Source organism: Quercus suber, unplaced genomic scaffold, assembly GCF_002906115.3.
Source record: "Quercus suber isolate HL8 unplaced genomic scaffold, Cork oak 2.0 scaffold_26, whole genome shotgun sequence".
Classification (NCBI taxonomy): Eukaryota; Viridiplantae; Streptophyta; class Magnoliopsida; order Fagales; family Fagaceae; genus Quercus; species Quercus suber.
The window spans coordinates 2,292,743-2,311,467 of record NW_027069491.1 but is presented as its reverse complement, the minus strand read 5'-3'; the positions used below and the strand labels follow the sequence as shown (position 1 = coordinate 2,311,467).

Below are 18,725 nucleotides of genomic sequence, written 5' to 3'. Positions count from 1 at the left end.
ACACACATAAAAAAAATAAAAATAAAAACAAAGATTTCCCAATTGGAGGTTATGACCCTTAACATATTCGAAGGCTTACAAATATCTGAAAAATAATAAGAAGTCAAGGTGGGATATCCCTGGATATATGCGGATGCAAATTAACTAAGTTCACCACATCGTTGAACTTAGTTTTCAAGATATATGTGGATGCAAACAATGTTATGTGGTTCGATGGAAACTCAGTTTTCAAGAAAGGGATATCCACACACATGATATCCTTGCGTACACGTTCACTATTAATAGACGGCATAATCACTTAGCCTACAAACCAAACACAAAACGGTGATAAATACTTATGGTGAAATATCTGGTGGTGTTATGGGCCTTGATGTCATGTGATGTAATCAAGTTATACTTGATCTAACTTTAAGTAATGTTACATCATCAAATAACTTATTATTGAATTAATATTTTAAAAATCCAACCGTTGAATTACATGTTCTATATATTCTTAACATGCACGTCATGTGATGTAATCAAGTTACACTTGATTTAACTCTAAATAATGTTACATCATCAAATAACTTATTATTGAATTAATATTTTGAAAATCTAACCGTTGAATTACATGGTCTATATATTCTTAACATGCACGTCAATTTTCATATCAATCAGTTGTTATCTACTATTTGATCCTTAATTAAACTCATCTTTTATACATTATTTTAAACTACAAAAACTTGAATTTTAACAATTGATTGATGACATAGTTATTAATCTTTGATCACCTTGAAATTTTGCAAGCATAGGAAATATACGAATATAATGTAATCTAACGGTGGATTTGTCAATATTGAGCCACGTGTTTCATCAAATTTTTAATTTTGTGTGTTAGATGAATTATTAGATCAAAAATCAAAGAGTCTAAATTAAATTAAATTCTAAATGAATTTTAATTGGAATTCAATTTTGTGTCATGGATCTCATCTAATTTTTTATTTTTGTGACAAGTGAATTATTGAATGCAAAATCCGAAGGGTCTAGATCCAATTAGATTCTAAATCATATATATGTAATTGTGATAGTTTTTAAATGTATCTGTGTATATGCAAATGATCACACACTAAAGCTCTGTTTATATAGTTTATTTTTTGTCAATTTATTTTACTATTTAACTTATTTTTACTACTATTAATATGACTAACTGTACTTTTTGATACTATTAATTAATTTTGCTGTACTATTTCAACTAATTTTTCTTTTACCTACAATGCCTTTAATATTTTGCTTCCCAAACAGAATCTAATATTTTTAACAACAGAAATGTTTAGTTGACGTCTGTCACTTTGTATTACGTAACATTACATCACTTATACCTTCTCAACGCCTAATTATATGCCACACCAGCTATTCTAAAATCATGTCAACAAATACACACTATTCCCACATAAATAGCAAAAACTTGTAACCGAGCAACTTCACCAACATCTTTTACAGCCCTAATCCCTATTCTCTTCTCACTTTTTTGCTAGCTCTTAGCTGTCTAGCACTCCACCGACTCAAGAACTTCACATCTGATCTCGCCGTCAAGCACTGTACTAATCAATGACGACGAACAATAAATCTAACAATACAGATACTTCTGTTACGAATAATAATGAAAGCAATAAAAAATTTAATTACGAGGCTGAGTTCTCAAGTGTATGTATGTTGTTAGCTAGGTTCCAATAAATATGTATGATAGCAACTTCAGCATTTCTTTTTTTCAAATGAATTAATTGCTTTTCTCTTTTCTATATAAGCCCTTCTTGCCATTGATTATATCTCACTCAACCAGCGCAAACTTAGATTCTGCATAGATTTTTCTCCTTTATTTTTCATAGAGCAACTTTAGTTTTGCAAAAAACCTACTCAAAACAATCAATATGGGTAGCCTCAAGCTCGATCATGAACTTGAAAATGATTCTCACATGATGGTGACCCTCTAGACCCAGAGGAATTCAGGAGGCAAGGCCACATGTTGATAGACTTCATTGCTGATTATTACCAAAATATAGAGAGTTACAAAGTCCTAAGCCAAGTTGAGCCAGGTTACCTTAAAAAACTCTTGCCAGAATCTGCCCCCTATTATCCTGAATCAATTGAAACCATCCTCCAAGATGTGCAAAAATATATTATACCTGGGATCACACATTGGCAGAGTCCTAATTACTTTGCCTACTTCCCTTCAAGTGGTAGCACTGCAGGTTTTCTTGGTGAAATTCTAAGCACCGGCTTTAATGTAGTCGGATTCAATTGGATGTCATCACCAGCTGCAACTGAGCTAGAATGTATTGTCATGGATTGGCTTGGAGAAATGCTTATGCTACCAAAGTCTTTCCTTTTCAAAGGTAATGGTGGAGGTGTATTCAAGGGACTACTTGTGAGGCCATTTTGTGTACACTAGCTGCAGCGAGGGATCAGATGCTAAACCGATGTGGGAGTGAGAAGATGGAAAAGTTGGTGGTCTATGGGTCTGACCAAACACATAGTGCACTACAAAAGGCAGCTCAAATTGCTGGAATCCACACAAAGAACTTCCGAGCCATCAAAACTACGAAGTCAAATTCATTTGGGTATGCCCAAACTCTCTAAAGATGCAGTTCATGCAGATGTTGAAGCTGGGCTAGTTCCATTCTTTCTATGCGCCACAGTTGGGACAACTTCAACAAATGCTATTGATCCAATAGGGCCATTGTGTGAAGTAGCAAAAGATTTTAACATATGGGTTCATGTTGATGCTGCATATGCTGGAAGTGCTTGCATTTGCCCAGAGTTTCGTCATTTCATTGATGGGATTGAGGGTGCAAACTCGTTTACTTTGAATGCACATAAATGGTTCCTTACAACTCTAGATTGTTGCTGCCTTTGGGTGAAGGACCAAGTGCCTTGATAAAATCTCTCTCAACTAATCCAGAGTTTTTGAGAAACAAGGCCACAGATTCAAAACTAGTGGTGGACTACAAAGACTGGCAAATAACCTTGAGCCGAAGATTCCGAGCCTGAAACTATGGCTTGTGCTAAGAAGCTATGGCGTGGCTAACCTCAGAAACTTCCTGAGAAGCCATGTCAAAATGGCAAAGCTTTTTGAAGAACTTGTAAGAAACGATAATAGGTTTGAAGTTATGGCCCCTAGAAACTTTGCTTTGGTTTGCTTTAGGGTTTTGCCTTGGCCAAATGATATCAGTTGGCTTATCATGTGGAGCGTGTGAATGAGCTAAACAAGAAGCTGCTAGAGTCGATCAATGAGTCAGGGAATATGTACATGTCTTCCACTGTGTTGATGGAGCATACATAATACGGTGTGCTATAGGTGCAACTCTGACAGAGGAAAGACATGTGATTAGGGCTTGGAAGGTTATTCAAGAGCATGCAGATGCTTTACTCAGCAAAAACTAGTGTAAAGGTATTGACACTAGTCACATTGAGTTTGCTTTTAGTTGCCAATAAAAGTAAAATAAGTGTGCATGATGTGGCAATTTGATGCCATGCACAGTCCCTTATCTTCTATATATGTAAGATGCTTTTAATTTTATTCTACAAATATATTTTTATTGACAAAAATAATTCGTTATTATGTGGCTGTCGTTTGATGAAAATTTTAATTATAACTGGCCTAGATAGAATGAAAAGCTTTGGCAAAGACGATTTCTCGATGTCTATAGGTGTGTTGTCTGCTCCTTTTCCCAAAAATAATAATGATAAAAGAAGAAGTAAACACTTCTCTGCCTCCTTCTCTCTTTCCTCCCAAAATAATAATAATGATAAAAGAAGAAGTAAAACACCGACCGAGTGGACCAAATTGTCTGTCTATAATGCAATATTTATCATTTTTATTGCATTTTCGGGGCTCATATTTCATACTTTTCAACTCAAAGTTTAAGAAAAAAATGAATTCTTGAGCTAAACTTGAAAAAACAGTCTACAAAAAGAATCAATTTAAGGCATAATTAGTCTAATATGGACCGAAGGGGATTGGAATTTACTGAGTGGACCAAATTGAACCGAAGTAGACCTAATTGGACCAAATTAGAATGAATAGAAACTGTTTAATTTTTAAGGAAAACAATTTATCTTCAACAAATTTTAGAGAAAAATTATATATTATATTACAATACAAAATATTATTTATTCATATGCATCACTTGGGTTTGCGATTAGCATTTTTATAATTATGGACCACTTAAATTAGCATGCATGGGATGTGACAATCTGATGTTATGCCAGTGGCGGCTCTAGATATTTTTTTCAATATAGTTCTTGAAAAATATAAATTACACAATTTAATAAAAAGAAAATTTCATATATTGAAAACTGTGGGGCCAGAAAATCGGGCAGCCTTGACCCACTTCAAACCAGGCCTAAACGGCCCACGCCAAGGACGCATGATGGGTCCGAGGATGACCCTATCCTCGGTCGTCCGAGACCTCGGAAAAACACGAAGGCCGCCCACCACAGAACTCCTCGAATATCCTAGGAGGAAAGGCCGGTGCCACACGTCGGCGGCAGAAGCACGACGAAGGAGCGAACCCTGGGTGGGCTGTCACCTCTGCATTGAATACGCTCACCTGACCCTCCTGACCGCATTAATGAGGATGTAACCCTTGACAGGGCAACATCGATCAGGGTGAACCACTTGAGCACGGATATGACCTTTGATGGACAGACGGTCAGAGAGGAGACTAATAGATGATCGACAGAAGGAATAAGGAAGGAGGAGAGTGAGAGATATATAAGGAAGGGAAGCAAAGTGTAAGAAGGAAGGAGGAGAGTGAGAGATATGTAAGGAAGGAAGTAAAGTGTAAAGCGAGGAGGTTTTTTGAGAGGGGAAGAAAAACCTCCTCGGCCATGGGCCGAGGAGCATCCCCCAGTTGTAAATTGTTCTTAATATTTTTCAATAAAAGAAAAGTAATTGATGCTTCCTGAACGCCGGCCAGGACCTAAACCTTCGATCCACTCTCTATAAATTCATTGTTCTGGATTCGTTGGGCCTGAGAACTCATATCTTTTGGGTTACAAAAACGGACCCTACAAAAACAATAACAAAAAAAACACAAATAAATAAAGTTTCACAACCAATTTTCATTTTTTAAAAGAGTTGCCTAACATAGTTTATTTATTTATTTATTTTTTGAAGGAGTTGCCTAACATAGTTTAACACTTAAGAAGCAACGGCCAATCAACACAATTACATTTACTCCTATTCAAAAAATAAAAAATAAAAAACATAATTACATACACTTACACAGCTACACAAAAGACAAAGATGAGAGCCTGGGACGAAATGGGTAACTAACCATAAAATCCTAACAATATAATTAGTTGTCAACGTTTTCAAACTATTTTTTTTTAGCACCTCGAGTCTCAGAAAATCGAGTTTTGCGCTCATACCTCGAGTCTTTGATGCTCGATTTTTATAGTTTGACCTGGCCTAGTTTCACGTGGCATCCCACGTGGAACTCGAGTTTTTGAGGCTCGAGGTCTAAGCATATATGTGAACCATAGCCACCCATAAACAAATCAGAGCATGAAGAAAAAAAAAAAAAACCCTGAAGAAGAAGAAAGAAGCCGAAAGCCAGAAGAAAAAAAAAAAAGAAAAACCCAGAAACGGTGCGACCGGGGCCGCAGTGCGGCCAGGGTCGGCGCGACCCAGGCTCGCGCGGCCAGGGTCGGCGCGACCCAGGGCTCGCGCGGCCAGGGTCGGCGCGACCCAGGGCTCGCGCGGCCAGGGTCGGCGCGACCCAGGGCTCGCGCGGCCCGGGTCGCAGCGGTCGCGCGGCCTGCGCGACCCAGGACTCGGGCAGCGCGAGCCCTGGGTCGCGCGCGACCCTGGCCGCACTGCGGCGCCGGTCGCGCCGTTTCTGGGTTTGCCGGCCTGGAGCTTGTTTTTGGGTTTCTCTCTTTTTTTTTTCTTTTTTTTTTTTTTTTCTGATGAACACTGTAATTTCAGCATTTTTTTCTAGATTCTTTCTCTCTCTCTGTGATCTGATTTTTTTTTTTTTTTGGGTATTTTGGTTTGTAGATGAGAGACGGATACTTGAAATATTTTCAAATTTTTTTATTTGGAAATCGAGCCTCAAAAACTCGAGTTCCACGTGGGATGCCACGTGGAACTAGGCCAGGTCAAACTATAAAAATCGAGCATCAAAGACTCGAGGTATGAGCGCACAACTCGATTTTCTGAGACTCGAGGTGCTAAAAAAAAAATAGTTTGAAAACGTTGACAACTAATTATATTGTTAAGATTTTATGGTTAGTTACCCATTTCGTCCTGAGAGCCTGAGTCTAAGTCACAGGTGAAACTAGTTAGTGGACAGTGGGTGGGTGAAGTTAAAGAAATATAAAGCATAACATTGCAGAAAAGGACAAACCGATAAAGTCAAATAAAGGCAAAGATATTCAATATTAGTTACTGTTGTGCATGTGCTATTCAGTATTTACTATTTAGCTCAGAACATCAGATGATGAATTAGATTTTTCAATTCCATAGAGAGAGAGAGAGAGAGAGAGAGAACTGAGATACCTTGAGGGCTTGTGTTTGAGGCCACTGGCCAGGCGAGGCGATGAAGGCTGGGTTACCAAATTAGCGACGGCTGTTCTGGGCCAAGGCAATCTCCCCGATATGCTCTGGGACAGGGTCCTGACTGCTGAGGTTCTTATTTCCCTTTTAGGATAGGAATTTCTTTTTTGTTTAAAATTTGATTGGGTATTTAGTTTATAGAAATTAAAATTATTTTTATTTTTATTAATTTAAAAATCTGTCTGAGTAGTGAGTGAGGACTGCTCTTGATATTTTTATTGGGCTTGGTATTATTATATATATTTTTTGTGCTTTTTTTTTTTTTTTGCTTGAAAGAGCATAATAATTGTTAAGTGAACCAAGTTATGAACCAAAGTTTAGTTTTATTGGGTATAAAAAAAATAGTTTAGTTTTATTGGTTTGTAAAAAAAATTTGAGGGTGGTCACAAATTTTTTTAAATTATTATACGTTTATTTGGAAACAGTATATTACTATATTTAATTAAAATTGAATTTTTTTTTAAAAAATACTTTATATAAAATTAAGGTTCTGTTTAAATATACTTAAAAATTAAAAATATTATAGTAAACGTATAAATAGTACTATTAAAAGTGGTTGAAATAATACCTATAAAGAGTATAAAAATAAACAAAATAGAAAAAAAAAATCCCTTTACAGACGCTCACTCCTTAGGCATTCGTGGCAGTGGAGCTAAAAAGTTAGCTCAACCAAAAGTTACTTTATTTATTATACCTACACACATATTACAGCAGTGAATTTATTTTAGCTATTAATGCAATAAAATAATATAAACATCACAATAAAATAATATGCCCATACAATAAAATAATATATCCCACAACCCAAAAAAAACATCCTAGCACCAACTACAACCACCTCTACCGTTAGCCACAGTCACAACCACCACCACCACCAACACAGACACAACCAAACTCACAAACAAAATAAAAAACCAAACTACCGTCATAGTCACCAATCCACCACCACAGCCACCAAACTCACGGGAAAAAAAAAATCAAACACCCGTACCACCAAACCATAGCCACAACAACCACCATTTCCACCACCACAACCATCAAACCCACAGAAGAAAAAAAAATCAAACATCATTCCACCACCACTAAGGGTATGCAGAAAATCCTCCAACCCACCAAACCCGATCCGACCCAATCCAACCCGCCGGATTGGGTTGGTTTTTAAGGCTTGGTGTGTTGGGTTGAGTGACAAAATTTTTTTTATAGAGGGTCAGGTTGGGTGTGGGTCATAAAATTACAAACCCGATCCAATCCACCCATATTTAATATATATTTAAAATATATTATATATTTAATAATTTTTAAAAAAAATTAGCTGTAAATTTAATATATATTAATAATAATATATTTAATATATACTAATAATAATATTATATACTATAAGTGCTTATATAATATTATATATATATATAATATATATATATATATAAAATATACTAATAATAATATATTTAATAAATTTAATAATAATAAAAATAAAAATTTGTCAAAACCTATGGGTTCAACCCGACCCATGTGGGTTGGGTTGGGTTGAACTTATGTGATGGGTTGGATTTGGTTGATTTTTTTTTTACTCACCATGGTGGGTTGGGTCAAAAAATCCTTTCAACCCGACCTAATCCGACTCATGTACACCCCTAACCACCACAGCCATTAAACCCAAAGAAGAAAAAAAAATCAAACATCATTCCACCACCACAGCCATCAAACCCACAGAAGAAAAAAAAAATCAAACATCGTGAGCTGGTGGATCGACGGGTTGGCAGCGTGGATTGACGACATGGATCGACGGGTTGGCAGTGTGGTTCGATGGCGTGGATCGATGGGTTGGCGGCATGGATTGACGATGTGGGCCTGCAACGTGAGCCGGTGGCGTGGGTGGACGAGCCGGCGAATGAGAGAAAAGATGACAAGAACGAGAGAGAGAGTGACTGAGTGTTCTGTGCAGAAAGAGGGGGAAAAAAAAAAAGAAAAAAAAAAAGAGAAGTTAATACAGCTATGATTAAAATATTATTATTATTATTATTATTGCTCCAAGCTACAGTTCACATCGATAGATAGATGTGCACTGTAGCAATTTATCTATAATTTTTAACTTTATCTCCACTGCTGCAAGGGTTTTTTTGTGTTTATGAAACTAAATTTTAGAAATATAGCATTATAGCTACATTGCTGAGAATGCTTTTATAAATTTTTTTTTTTTTTTTTTTTTTAAAGGTGGGGTGGTCTTTTTTTGAAGAAGTAAAACACTGACCGTACGTGGGGTCTTTTTTTGCTGCAAGCAACACGTCAACTGTTGTTTTGCCGCTTTTGCGTCTACTTAGGGCTAGGTTTGATTGTGGAAATCAATATCGAACCAACCTATGCTTTGTCTTGAACGACTGATGGTGTCTAATCTTTTGTCTTTTGTCTTTATTTTTTATTTATTTTTACTATATATATACATATATATATATATATATATTTTATAAGAACAACTACCATTAAACTAACGTAGCAAACAGAGAACAACAGAGCTGACACCTCAATATCGATCCTGAAGGATTAAGTGACTCACAAAGGGTGGGGAACACCCCTCCCAGACTTGATTCACTTCTTTACACCTTGCATAGTGGGCAAGTTCATGTGCCACCCTATTGAACTCCCTCCTAACATACTGAACTTTCCAATTGCCAAAACAGTCCAGGTAACACAAAATTCCTTGAACAATATGCCCTATTTCACCACTAATTGTCTTTTCTATTATGCTCTAAGCCGCTAATAGAGAGTCAGATTCAATAATAATTTGTTGGAAGCTTAAATCCTTTGCTAACAATATACCAGCTTCCATCGCCAGTAGTTCAGTCTTCAACACAGAAAAATTTCCATTTAGCAACCTACACATACCAGCTGCCGCCTCCCTTTTGTAACCTCTTATGATTACTCCAATACTTGAATACCGACCCCTCTTAGCCGTCACTCCATCTAATAGTTTCTACTTAACGCATGTACGGCTCCATCTAATAGTTTCTACTTAACGCATGTGTTAGAAATACTAAATGTAATTCTATTGTATTTCATGATGAAAGAATGTACATAGGTGCCTTTATATATGAGGCATATGTGTGCAGTACAAGTAAATATGTGTGTTATACAAGTAACCTAACTGGGTCTAAAGCCCACAATATATTATACACGTTAACAGCTCCCCTCAAACTCAAGGTGGATGTGAGACCAGCTTAAGGTTTTTCAACCAAAGTACAAAGGCGTCCCTTAGGATGTGACTTGGTGAAGATATCTGCAAGTTGATCTTTAGAAGAGACTGAGATTAGCTTGAGGGCACCATGAACAAGATGAAAACGAATAAAATGACAATCAATCTCGATGTGTTTAGTTCGTTCATAGAAGACATCATTGTGAGCAATGTAAATAGCACTCTGGTTGTCACAATAAAGAGAAGTAGTAGAGGATGTAGACACACCTAAGTCTTTGAGAAGCCATCGTAGCCAAAGGAGCTCAGATGTGGTATCAGCAAGGACACAATATTCTGCTTTAGTACTGGAACGAGCCACATGAGTTTGTTTCTTACTTCGCTAAGAAATCAGAGAAGAACCAAGAAGAAAGCTGGTGGACCTGCGATCAGTGGGATCTCCTACCCAATCAGTATCAGAAAATGCATAGAGAATAAGAGGAGATTGAGCAGAGTAGAAAAGACCATGGAAGAGAGTGCCATTTAGGTATCGAAGAATGCGTAGAACTGCAGCATAGTAAGTCGATCATGGTGCAGACAGATACTGGCTCACCTAGTGAACATCATAGGAAATATTTGGACGAGTGACAGTGAGATAAACTAAGCTGCCAACCAAGCGTCTGTAAAGAGAGGGATTAGACAATGGTTTCCCCCTTGAGGGAGTCAAATGCGCATTAAGCTCAACTGGGATATCAACAGTCTTGCTATCAGTGAGTCCAGCTTGAGACAAGAGTTCAGAGGCATACTTGGCTTGAGTAATATAAATTCCATTTATAGAATGAGTGATTTCAAGACCCAAGAAGTAGCTGAGATGTCCAAGATTTTTCATCTCAAACTGTTGACTGAAAAAAGTCTTGAGTTCTTGAATGCCATTGAGGTCATCACCAGTTATGATCATATCATCCACATATAGGAGAAGTAAAATAGTGTCTTTGTCAATGCGACGAAGAAATAAGGCAGAATCATAATGATTGGCCATGTAACCTAAGTGAGAGATGGTAGAGCTGAATTTAGCAAACCAAGCTCGTGGAGCTTGTTTAAGGCCATAATGTGTACGTCGAATGTGACAAACCTTGGTTGAATCAACAAAGAGACCAGGAGGAAGTTGCATATACACTTTTTCACTTAAATCCCTATTAAGGAATGCATTTTTGACATCCATCTGAAAAATTTCCCATTTACTGGCAGCAGCAATAGCTAAGAGGGCACGAACAGATGAGATACGAGCAACCGGAGCAAAGGTCTCTTCATAATCAATCTCATACTCTTGTGTAAAACCTTTTGCAACAAGACGAGTTTTGTAGTGCTCAATGGACCCATCAGAGCGAGTCTTAATCTTGTAGATCCACTTACAACCAACCACAGATTTCCTAGGATGAAGTGTCACCAAATCCCAAGTATGGTTTTTAGATAATGCATCAAGTTCCTCTTTCATTGCAATCTGCCATAAAGGGTCAGTGGAAGCCTCACGATAGGGCAGTGTAACAATGATAGTTAAGTAAATGTGTAGGAATAGATCTTACCCGAGTTGAGTGACGAGGTGGAATGTCTTGTGCAAGATCTTCAGGAGCAAGAGACCCAAGCTTAGAATTGGGGTTGGGTAACTCGTCTTCAACCTGTTCATCTTCCACTTGTTCATTAAAGGGTGAACTAGGAAAGAGATTAGTGATATCTGGTGGTTGAACAGAGAAGTCTACAGCAACAGAATCAGGAGCAACTACAGGAGGATCAAGAGCAACTATAGAAGGAATATGTGCCCCATCTAGAAAAAGATCTAAGATAGAGGAGGAAGATAGGGAAGCATTGAAATGAGAGAACTCGACAAAAAGGTAATGTTCCCAAAAGACAATATTGCGGGATATACGAAGACGATGAGAGACAGGATCATAACACCTATACCCCTTTTGAGTTTCACCATAGCCAAGAAAACAAAGCCTTGACTGAGACTCAAGTTTGTTATGTTCATGTGGCTGAAGAAGAACAAAACAAGCAGAACCGAAGGAGCGTAAGTGGTGATAGTCTGGAGGTGACCCAAAAAGGTGCTCATATGGAGTCTGATTTTGGATAACAGGACTCGGAATGTGATTAATAGTATGAATAGCATGAAGAGCAGCTTCACCCCAAAAAGGAGCAAGAACTTTGGCAGAGAGAAGGAGAGCACGAACAGTATCAAGAATATGACGAAGTTTTTGTTCGGCTCTACCATTTTGCTGAGAGGTTCCTAGACAAGTTAGTTGATGAACAGTGCCATAGGAATGCAAAATAGCTTGGAAAGCATATTGAGTATATTCAAGAGCATTATCAGATCGAAAAATTTTGATGTGTCTGGAAAACTGAGTTTCAACCATTTTTGCAAAATTAGAATATACTTCCAATAATTCAGAACGATGTTTCATATTAAAAATCCAGCTATAGCGAGAGTAATCATCAACAAAGACAACAAAATATCTAGACCCACCAATACTAGAGACAGAGGATGGCCCCCAAACATCAGAATGAATAAGGTCAAAGATATCAGTGGATATTGATTCACTAGTATTGAAAGGCAAATCTGGTTGTTTTCCTAACTGACATGAAACACAATCAAAGTTTTCTGTAGACACTGAACCTAATAAACCTCTAGAAGCCAATTGTTGTACTCGAGAGGAAGATGCATGACCAAGATAAGCATGCCAAAATGTAAGGGAAGGAGTGGAAGAAATTGTAGCAACTGCAACAACAGAAATAGGAGCAACAAGTGGAAGACGAAGGTTGTCCACGGGAAATATATGCCCAACTCTGGGACCGGTTCCAAGCTCCTGTCCCGTCCTAGGATCCTGCACAATGCATCCAGAATAATCAAAGGTAATGCGATAACCCAACTCAGCTAATTGTCCCACAAAAAATAAATTATAAGAAAGGTCAAGAATATTAAAGACTCCAGGAACCGAGAGGTTGTAGGTTGAAACTGAACCTATATTATGACCAAATATTGTGGAACCATTTGCTGTGCGAATATTAAGAGGGTGCGGTGCAGGTTTAAGGTCAGAAAATAAGGACGAGTGAGGTGTCATGTGATTGCAACAAGCAGAATCCATAAACCAAGAGGTAGGAGATATACCAGATAAAGCTGAGAGAGAAGAGGAATAAGATGCATTACCAACCATACGAATGACATTGGCGATGATATTTATAAGGTCATCTCTAGAAATGGAGAAAGTGGATCCAGGAAACTTAGACTGTGCAGAGACGGGAGCCATTGGTTGGACACTCTCAGTGTTAGCAACAGTAGCAACAGAAATTGAAACAGCTGAATTGTTGCAACAATAGCAAGTCTCAATATTATGGCCAAAACGTTTGCAAAAGTTGCAAAAACGTTTACTGGATTGTCGGCTACGATTACTGCAACAAGAAGAAGACATGTCCTTATTCTTCATTTAGAAGCAAAATATGCAAAAACGGACTGCAAAAATGAAATCTACGCGAAAAACTGGGTAAGGAGTACCTGGACTGCAAAAAAAGCCAACTCTGAAAAAGTCAACGGTCAAAGTCAACGGTCAACTAAGGCTAACGTCAGCAAGATGACGTAAGCGGCTGACTGTGATGACGTAAGCAATGACGTTAGCTAGGGCTGACGTGGTAATGATGAAGTTAACTAGGGCTGACGTCAGCAGGTGTAGATCTGGCGCATGGAAGCGCGTGTAGGTGCGTGAAGAAGACAGGCGGCGCGTGGAGCGCGTGATCTTGGGCGCAGATTATTTGGACAGTGGGTGAGGGCACGTGGGGCCTCCAATGGTGGTCAGGCTTTCACTTAATGGTAGATCGGCGGTAGACTATCTTAGTGATCTCGAGACTCTGAACGACGGCGGCTGTAGGTCTGAACCAAAGACGATGACTGAGATGCGTCAGAGGTTTAACGGCGAATGGCTGCAACAGCAGTTGTAACAATGGAAGCAATTGCGAGTCTGAAATAACACTAATAGAGACAAGATTGCAATGAAAAAGTCAGAGCGATGGCTCTAATACCATGTTAGAAATACTGAATGTAATTCTATTGTATATAATGATGAAATAATGTACATATGTGCCTTTATATATGAGGCATATGTGTGAAGTGCAAGTAAATATGTTTGTTATACAAGTAACCTAATTGGGCCTAAAGCCCACAATATATTATACACGTTAACAGCATGTATAAATAATTAAGGCTATGATTCTAGGCAAATGAAATCATACTTGTAACATGCAGAGCTCTTTTCTTAATCATATTCCTGATTTTCTATGTTCTGCCAAATCATGGGTGGAAATTCCCTCCAATTTCTCCTCACTTTTGTTCTTTTTTTGTTGTGCACGAAGCCAACCCTCAGTTGCATAGAGCAGGAGAGACAAACACTTTTTAAGATTAAGGAGGACCTTATTGATCACTACGATCATCTTTATTATTGGAGTGCTGAAGAAGGGTCAAAAGATTGTTGCAAATGGAGAGGGGTCCACTGTAGCAACCAAAACTCAATCAAAGCCAAATCCCAAACTCCATTGGTTCTCTCTCCAACCTAATACACCTTGACCTTAAATCTGTAAATTTCGGAATAAACATTCCTTTTCATCTTAGGAACCTTTCGAGCCTGCAATATCTCGATTTTAGCTGGAATTATTTTAATAATCCTGAAAACTTAGAGTGGCTCTCGCAACTTTCTTCTTTAAGATACCTTGACATGAGTTCTGTTAACTTGAGCAAAGTTAATAATTGGCTCCAAGTAGTGAACAAGCTACCTTACCTGACATCCTTGCACTTGGAATCATGTAATCTTCCAAATATTTTCTCAGTTTGGCTTGTTAATTCTTCTACTTCTCTTCATTCCCTCGATCTCTCTGATATCAGTCTCACTTCTTCTTCTTCTGTACTACGGTGGTTGTTCAACTTCAACACCACTGTTGTTAAACTTGATTTATGATTTAATCAATTTCATGGCTTAATTCTAGATGGTTTTAGCAAAATGAAGTCTTTGACACATCTATTTCTTGATTATAATGAGTTTGAAGGAGGGATACCAAAAACCTTTAGTGGTCTGTGTAATTTACAAACATTATCTCTACCAATGAACAATCTTAACGGACAACTTCTTGAATTTTTTCATAACTTGACTGGTTGTGCTAACAAATCAATAGAGGATTTGAATTTAGATTGGAATCAAATCATGGGATTGTTACTTGACCTCACAACATTTCCATCATTGAGAGAATTAAGGCTTCATCACAATCATTTGAATGGGACAATACTCGACAATTTGGGAAAACAATCCAGGCTATAGAGATTGTATATTGGTCATAATTCATTTGAAGGTTTTATTTCTGAAGCCCACTTCTCGGAGCTTACAAAATTGAAGTATTTGGACTTATCTAATACCTCATTGGTGTTCAACTTCAGCTCTGATTGGGTTCCACCTTTCCAATTAGAAAAAATAGCTTTATAGTCTTGCCAACTAGGCCCTCAATTCCCAAAATGGCTTCAAACTCAAAAAAATTGCATTTGGCTTGATATTTCTAATTCTGGGATTTTAGATTCCCTTTTTAATTCATATTGGATCTTCTCTCCTCAATTAATTTATATGAATACGTCTCACAACCAAATCAGTGGCCATATACCAAATTTGTCATTTGAGTTCTCCTCTCGCCTCACAATAGACTTGAGTTCCAATAAACTGGAAGGTGAAATACCATCATTTTTATTTAAAGTTACTCATTTGGATATTTCTAATAATATGTTTTCAGAGCCAGCCTTTTTCTTATGTACAACCAATAATAGGAATTTGAGCATTCTAGACCTCTCCAACAATCAATTATTAGGAGAGCTTCCTAACTGCTAGATGCATTTTGAAGAACTTAAAATTCTTAATTTGGCAAACAATCGTTTTCATAGGAAAATCCCAAACTCAATAGGTTCCTTACTCGGGATTGAAATACTAGATTTAAGCAACAATAGTTTCACTGGAGAACTTCCTTCCTCATTGAAGAATTGTACAAAGTTGAAATTTGTTAATCTTCGAGATAACAAATTGTCGGGACAAATACCGATGTAGTTAGGGAGCAATCATCCTGATTTAGTTGTGCTTTTCCTTCGATCGAATCACTTATTTGGAAGCATTCCTTCACATCTATGTCATCTGACACATCTTCAACTTTTGGACCTTGCTTTAAACCATATCTCAGGAAGTATACCAAAATGCATCAACAGTCTTACTGCTTTGACCAGTCCAATTTCAACCATTGGTCATTTTTATAAAGGTCCTCTGGACTTTTTACACTATGATGACCTTGCATTTTGGTTGTGGAAAGTAAGAGATCTCTCTAGTAATCTTGGACAAATAAAGAGCATAGATCTCTCTAGTAATAAACTTACTGGGCCAATTCCAAGGGAAATTATGGAACCTGTTGGATTGATTTCTTTGAATCTCTCAAGAAACCTTTTAACTAGAAGAATCACTACAGAGATTGGTGCGTTATGGTCATTAGAAGTCTTGGATCTCTCTGAGAATCAATTATCGGGTGGAATTCCTTCAAGCATTGCTCTTATTAATTCTGTAAATTTGTTGGACTTGTCGAACAATAACCTTTCAGGCATAATTCCAACAAACCCTCAACTTAATACCTTTAATGCCACTGCATATGAAGGTAACCCAAATCTTTGTGGATTTCCATTTCAAAAGAAATGTCCAGGAGAAACATCTCAAAATCCAACTGTGAATAGAGGTGGTGACCATGCTAGCATTCAAGAGACGGAAGATGGATTTATAACCCTAGGATTTTATGTTAGTGTGGACCTTGGATTTGTCATCGGTTTTTTGGGAGTTTTTGGCACATTACTACTAAACAGGTCATGGCGATTCTCCCATTTCAATTTCTTGAACAATGTCAAAGATAAGCTGGATGCGATTGTAGAGTGAATATGGCTGGATTACGAAGGCAGCATCAAACATAATTGGTAATAATTGGAGATGAGGTTCTGAGAGAGATTGTAGACAAGGAAACAATTGTTGGATTGTGGCTTAAGTTACAGAGTCGATTCATGACTAAGTCTTTTACAAATCGCTTGTACATGAAGCAACGGCTATACACCATTCGAATGAAAGAAGGTACCCCTATTTCTGACCATCTTGATGAATTTAATAGGATTGTTATTGATTTGAAAAATATTGAATGGAAAGTAGAAGATGAGGATCAGGCTCTAATTTTGTTATGTTCATTGCCTTCTTCTTTTGAACACTTTGTCGACACCATGTTGTATGGTTTTGGAAGAGATTCTATCTCAATTGATGATGTCAAAGATGCATTGAATTCTAAGGAGTTGAAGAAGAAGGTTTCTGAAAATTGGGGCGATAATCAAGTTGATTGTCTTGTTGCTAGAAGTAGATCCAATGAAAATGGGTCTAGTAGTAATAGTGAAAAATCTAGATCAAAGTCTAGATTTGGTAAGTGTCACTACTGTAAAAAGGAAGGACATTGGAAGAAAGAATGCACGCTACTCAAAGAGAAAAAGGAGAAAGACAGTACTTCAAATACTAGTAATGTAGCTAGTGTTGCGGAGGTTAATTCTGTGGGTGACGACATGGTTATATCAGTATCTACTGGTTGCTCCGGTGACGCTTGGGTTCTTGATTCTGCTTGCTCCTATCATATGACTCCTAGAAGAGATTGGTTTACTACCTATCGGTCAATTAGTGGTGAAGTTCTGATGGGAGATAATATGACCTGTAAGGGCTTGGGGATAGGAACCGTGAGAATTAAGATGTATGATGGTGTTGTTAGGACTTTGTCTAATGTTTGTCACGTGCCAGATTTGAGGAAAAATCTTCTATCTTTGGGTATATTCGATTCCCAAGGGTACAAATACACCGATGAAGGTGGAGTTTTGAGAATTAGTAAGGGTGATTTAGTTTTCATCAAGGAAAAATTGGTGAATGGTCTCTATATGCTATAGGAAAGCACAACTGTTGGTGTTGCAACAATATCTTTATCAGTAGATCCATATTCAGATAATACTCATTTAGGGCATATGAGTGAGGCAAGCATGTCAATATTAAGCAAACGAGGTTTGTTGAATGGCCAAAAAATTGGAAAGCTAGACTTTTGTGAACATTGTGTCTTTGGAAAGTAGTGCAGGGTCAAGTTTAGTATAACTAATCACAGGACTAAGGGTACAGTAGATTATATCCATTCTGATCTTTGGGGTTCTTCTCCTGTCTGTTCCAGGGGTGGTTACCGATATTTGTTGACTTTCATTGATGACTATTCAAGGAAGGTTTAGGTGTATTTTCTGAAAAATAAGAGTGATGTTTTTGTCACCTTCAAGCAATGGAAGACACTTATTGAGAAGCAGATTGGTAAAAAGATTAAGTGTTTTAGGACAGATAATGGTTTGGAATATTACTTAGGTGAATTTGATGAGTTCTGCAAAAATGAAAGCATAGTGAGACACCGCACTGTTAGAGGAACATCACAACAAAATGGAGTTGCAAAACGTTTGAATAGAACTCTATTGGAGAAGGCTCATTGTTTGCTCTCAAATTGTGGTTTGTCTAAGGACTTTTGGGCTGAGGCAATTAATATGACTTACTATTTAGTTAATAGGCCTTCATCAACTGCCATTGAATGTAAGACTCCTTTTGAGGTATGGTCTGGTGCTCCTACTGATTACTCTAATTTGAGAGTATTTGGTTGTCCCGCTTATGCTCATGTGAATGATGGCAAACTTGAGCCAAGGGCAAAAAAGTGCATATTCCTAGGCTACGCATCAAGGACAAAAGGTTATAGATTGTGGTGTAGAGATTCAAAATCCCCTAGATTAATTAGCAGCAGAGATGTGAAATTTGATGAGTCCCGCTATCCTTGACTAGAAAAAGGAGAGTAATGGGGCAATAA

At 37.6% G+C, this 18,725-nt stretch overlaps 2 protein-coding genes across 2 annotated transcripts; both read left to right on the top strand.

Annotated features, from left to right (window-relative positions):
* The first annotated feature begins 1,907 nt into the window (after positions 1-1,907).
* Positions 1,908-3,533, top strand: LOC111984363 (tyrosine decarboxylase). Its single transcript, XM_024015992.2, is given in 8 exon segments — positions 1,908-1,947; positions 1,950-2,387; positions 2,390-2,597; positions 2,599-2,900; positions 2,903-3,019; positions 3,022-3,219; positions 3,222-3,302; positions 3,305-3,533. Coding segments are annotated over 8 exon segments (1,500 nt in total). The 3' UTR covers positions 3,421-3,533.
* A 12,695-nt stretch (positions 3,534-16,228) lies between these two features.
* On the top strand, positions 16,229-16,750 carry LOC112020817 (receptor-like protein EIX2). The gene has a single exon (XM_024053373.1). The coding sequence runs from the start codon at positions 16,229-16,231 to the stop codon at positions 16,748-16,750; it is 522 nt and encodes a 173-aa protein (XP_023909141.1).
* The last annotated feature ends 1,975 nt before the right edge of the window (positions 16,751-18,725 follow it).

Bases quoted from the DNA above. Each gene is read 5' to 3' on its own strand.
- LOC112020817 (XM_024053373.1), top strand. From the start codon at position 16,229: ATGGAACCTGTTGGATTGATTTCTTTGAATCTCTCAAGAAACCTTTTA.